Source organism: Palaemon carinicauda, chromosome 11, assembly GCF_036898095.1.
Source record: "Palaemon carinicauda isolate YSFRI2023 chromosome 11, ASM3689809v2, whole genome shotgun sequence".
NCBI classification, from domain to species: Eukaryota; Metazoa; Arthropoda; class Malacostraca; order Decapoda; family Palaemonidae; genus Palaemon; species Palaemon carinicauda.
Genome location: NC_090735.1, coordinates 64,105,287 through 64,109,798, shown reverse-complemented (window position 1 = coordinate 64,109,798; position 4,512 = coordinate 64,105,287). Strand labels below are relative to the sequence as shown.

The following is a 4,512-nucleotide window of genomic DNA, read 5'->3' as shown; positions in this document are numbered from 1 at the left end:
TGGTGGGTGACATTTTATGTGTTTCTTGCAATCTCCTTATTTTCCCCTCCCGTAGCAATGCATTTTGGTCATGGGACTCGCAGTCTCATCTCACGATTCTATGCGTATGGGTTTGTAACAGAATTCAGGAGACCATAGAAGCTTATGGAATTGCATTAGTGAAATTTACCCATAGTTTTATTTTCTATATTTTACATTCATCGTTCGGCTCTCTCTCTCTCTCTCTCTCTCTCTCTCTCTCTCTCTCTCTCTCTCTCTCTCTCTCTCTCTCTCTCGTTGTTCATGCTTTTCCCAAACGTAGTTTTCGTTAATGGAATTGATTAAGATACTGGATTCTGTTATTGATTTTATTTACAGAGTTTGATACAGAAAGACATATAGATGAAATGGATTAATACAGATATGTATATATACACGTATCATACAAATCGCGTTTTATTTCTTTATACAAATATACATTAACAATTATTATCATATAATTAATCATTAATATTTACGCCTACACAGAAAATCCCATGATACACTGATGGAAATAATTCTGCAGAAATTAAATAATTGTTGCCAAGCGATATTGAGCCTTAGGAATTAAGATAAGAAAAAATCAAGAGGGATGTATATTCTTTTTTTAAATAAATAGAATAGATTAATGATATTGTGAGAAAGAAAAAGGGGAATTAAGATTTTTTTTATTTTTGGTAATTGTAATGCAACTACAAATCTAAGAAATCAAAGGATGATATTTTTAATTTTGAATATAGCAAAAGGATTGAATTTACATATGCATATCCTGATTGTATTTATTCAGAGATAAAAACATAATTTAATCCGTAAGAGACTACTTCCATAAAACAATGATTTGTAAATGGAGAAAATTGGTTTATCACGATAGATAGAAAAACTTTTCTGCTGATGCTTATAAAAGTTACAAAAATGCAAGCGTCGGAAGGCTTATATGTAAGTATATGGCAACTTCATTTGACACTCAAATAACAAGGTAGAGGTTTTTAGATATAAAAACCGTACACGCATTATAAAGATTGCCTTGGTGGCAATCGCTCCACAAAAACAGATGACTATCACCATCTTCCAAGATGTCTTCCGCGTCGGCAGATAAAAAGCAAAACGAGGAAAACCTGACTCTTGAACTTTCTTGTTGATAAGAAGATTCTTAGGACAAGTAAGGCTAGATAAGGTCATGTTGCTTCAACCTTAGACTTTGGGTTCAACTGCCTCAATCAATTACAGAATTTATACAATTTCACCTCGCTTCCGGTCAGGGACATCTGTTTCTCGACAAAGTGAGGATTTAAAAGTCAAGCGTGACCCTCATCGGCGAAAATAGCGTCCCTACAGAAGGAGGAAATTCGGGATGCCGGCGGGATAGGAGGTAGGGAGTGGATGACTGGACAAGGAGGAGTCCCCGGGCTGCACTCAGGAGCAGGTGGGAGAGACCACTGGAGTCGTCCCGTAGGAGTCCTGCTCAGGCCCCGTGGGTGTGGGCTTATTACGCTCCGCCCAAGGTTTAATGTTTTCGAGGGCGCACAGCGAGGCGTTGGAGTTGTAGAGAGGGGTGGTAGGCGGGTCGGTTAGCAGGCCCTTGGATAAAGCCTCGGCCTGCAGTGACATCATCAGCCTGTTGGTGGCCTGACGCTCAGCCTCTCGTTCTTCGGCAGCCTGCCGTCTGGGAAGAGGAAACGCAATTATTTATTACAGAACATCTCTAATTTTGACTGTCATCGTTAATTGTTTAATATATATTCATTTGAATATCAATTGCTAATTTTAATTAATTAAAAAATTATTTAGTCTGAGGATTATAATTACAATTATATCTCCATATAACGATTAGATTAATTAAGTTCAACCTTATGTTATTATTGGATGATAATTCTTGGTAAACACTAAAGAAGTAAAAATCTGATGGTCTCTCTCTCTCTCTCTCTCTCTCTCTCTCTCTCTCTCTCTCTCTCTCTCTCTCTCTCTCTCTCTGCTTACCTCCATTTAGTTCTCCTATTCTGGAACCAGGTTTTGACTTGGGCATCTGTCATGTTCAGCTGTTTGGCCAGCTGAGCGCGCTCGCTGGATGCCAGGTACTTTTGCTTGTTGAATCTCTTCTCTAGTTCATTGACCTATGGACGATAAAGATAAATATTATTGGAAGAGTTGCTTATTGATGTTCATTATTTCAGTTACACGAGCTTTGATAGTAGCAATTCATTTCTAATAGCTTGATTCGACATTTGTTGTTGTTAAGGAATTATGGCTGTAGCGATAAGCGATAATGGTTGGAAACTCATTCATTTTGTAAAATTATAGAAATGGTGCTAGCGGGAGTCTTTTCTTGTTTTTTCCCTTTCTGGCATATGGATTATTCAAATTCATGATTTCTAGGAAAATGCATAATGATATTTCCAAAAGGAAATTAAATTAAAAAAAAATCGGCAAATGACAAACAGCCAATAATTTAGATTTATTGCGTATATACAAATTTTCACCTTGCTAGAAATAACATTAATTCATATAAGAATATTTAAAAAGTTGAGAAAGGTATATCTGACACCTTGTCAAAATAAAAAGGACTTGATTGTTCTTGTGCGTCTTACCTGAACACGAGTGAAGGAAGTTCTCGGCTTCTTGCGTTTTGGGGGCGTCCGGCTCTGGTATGGGTGTCCGATGCGACGGGCCAGAGGGAAAGGTCCTGTAGGAGAGATGATTGGAAACATTGTAGTTATAGGGATAATAATATTTGTAGTAGTAGTAGTAGTAGTAGTAATATTACTAAGATTTTTAATACTGATATGCAATATCAATACTGATAACTACTTACAATAAGAATATTATTATTACATAATTATAGTCTCTCTCTCTCTCTCTCTCTCTCTCTCTCTCTCTCTCTCTCTCTCTCTCTCTCTCTCTCTTATTTAGACGGATATGTTAGCACTTCTTGTAATTCTAGTTTATTGTTCAAAATATTAATAAGCACCGATAAGGTCAAAACAGTTTTGTTATCTGTTTCCGGTATCATGGTAAGAAAATAATATTATTCCACTAATTCTCCTTAGATAGCTTAAATCCTGTTCTTTATGTTTATTGAATGAAACCGGCAAAAATTAGCGCTAATATTTGTTATCTGCAGAGTTTAATCAAAGATGGCCAAATAAAAGTGCTAATAGAGGATAAAACAAGTGCTAAATAAATCTTTATAAAGGAATAAGTAAGAAAATACGTGTTTAGAGGATGAAGTGAGTGCTAAAGTGGTCACTGAGGAAATATGTAATGGAAAAAGTGACAGAAATTCGTGTGACTATCATTCAGTCTTACAATTGTTTTTTATCCACTTTTGTTGACACATGACAAATTATTAATATTATTGTTATTATTATTATTATTATTATTATTATTATTATTATTATCAATATTATTTTATTATTATTATTATTATTATTATTATTATTATTATTATTATTATTATTATTATTATTCATTTATTTGTTTATAACGCAAAGTTTTTTGATCGATGAGGTTGATCTAAGAATTGCCGAAAGAAAATTCTGATAAAAATTGATGGAAACAGGACGACTTAGGTCACGATTAACAAATGGTGTCGTTGTCCATATCTATAAAACTGTTTTGAAAGAGACGTGATGCAGGGAGCACCTAATTGCAGTTCCCGATTGACTTAAGAAGTACATTGATGAAACAGATGAAATAAGGACAAAGGACGTTGGTCAGTTAGGACAAAGGATGATATTGGTCAATTTGACCAAAGGACGTCATTGGTCAATTTATTAAAGGACGACATCGGTTAGTTTGGACAAAGGAAGACATTGGCCAATTTGGTCAAAGGACAACATTGGTTAATTTGGACAATGGAAGACATTGGCTAATTTGGATATTGGTCAATATGGACAATGAACATCGTTTTCCAAATGTCTTTACTCGAGGTTGTCTTGCGGTAATCTTGGCTCAGGATTACTTGGGGCTGTAAAACGACTGGAAACTCACGTCAAACGACCATCAGGACTCTATATGAAATCCGTCTCCGTAATGGACGTTTTACATGCTGATGACCTACGCTGTGCGTGATTTTTCGAAATGGGATATTAGGAAAGTGAGAGGAAAGCCCCCCTCTCCCTGTCCCCACATGCAGTTTTCTTCAGTCTTTGCATTTTATTCATTTATTTTTTTTTTTTTTAATCTAAGGAAAGGACATTTTTTTGGAAATTTACGTAGTAACGAGGGAGAAAGCGAACAGAACCGGAACGAAAAATATGTATAACACAATTCCAAAGTATTGAAAGAGTGATGTATGATTTTGGTGGGTTAGATTATGAGCTTTTTTTTATCCTTAACAAATGATTGTTTTAATTTCAGAGCTTTGTGTGGTGTTTCACTGGCTCCATTATTTACTTTCTATTAATCACGTGTCTACATTCCCCTTCCTTTTACGTTAAATTTAGTTTCTAAAACTTGTATTTGGTTTCATTCATCCGATTGGTAAGCCGGGAGTTT

The 4,512-nt window shown here is 35.4% G+C and overlaps 1 protein-coding gene across 1 annotated transcript in view; it reads right to left on the bottom strand.

Annotated features, from left to right (window-relative positions):
- Positions 1–355: 355 nt before the first annotated feature.
- The window catches only part of LOC137649695 (T-cell leukemia homeobox protein 2-like), an 18,989-nt gene continuing 14,832 nt past the window's right edge, over positions 356–4,512 (bottom strand). The window contains exons 2-4 of the mRNA XM_068382658.1: positions 2,604–2,698; positions 1,996–2,129; positions 356–1,681 (exon numbers count right to left, since the gene is read on the bottom strand). Coding sequence (XP_068238759.1) covers positions 1,432–1,681; positions 1,996–2,129; positions 2,604–2,698 — 479 coding nt within the window. The 3' untranslated portion in view covers positions 356–1,431. The remainder of the gene's footprint in view (positions 1,682–1,995; positions 2,130–2,603; positions 2,699–4,512) is intronic.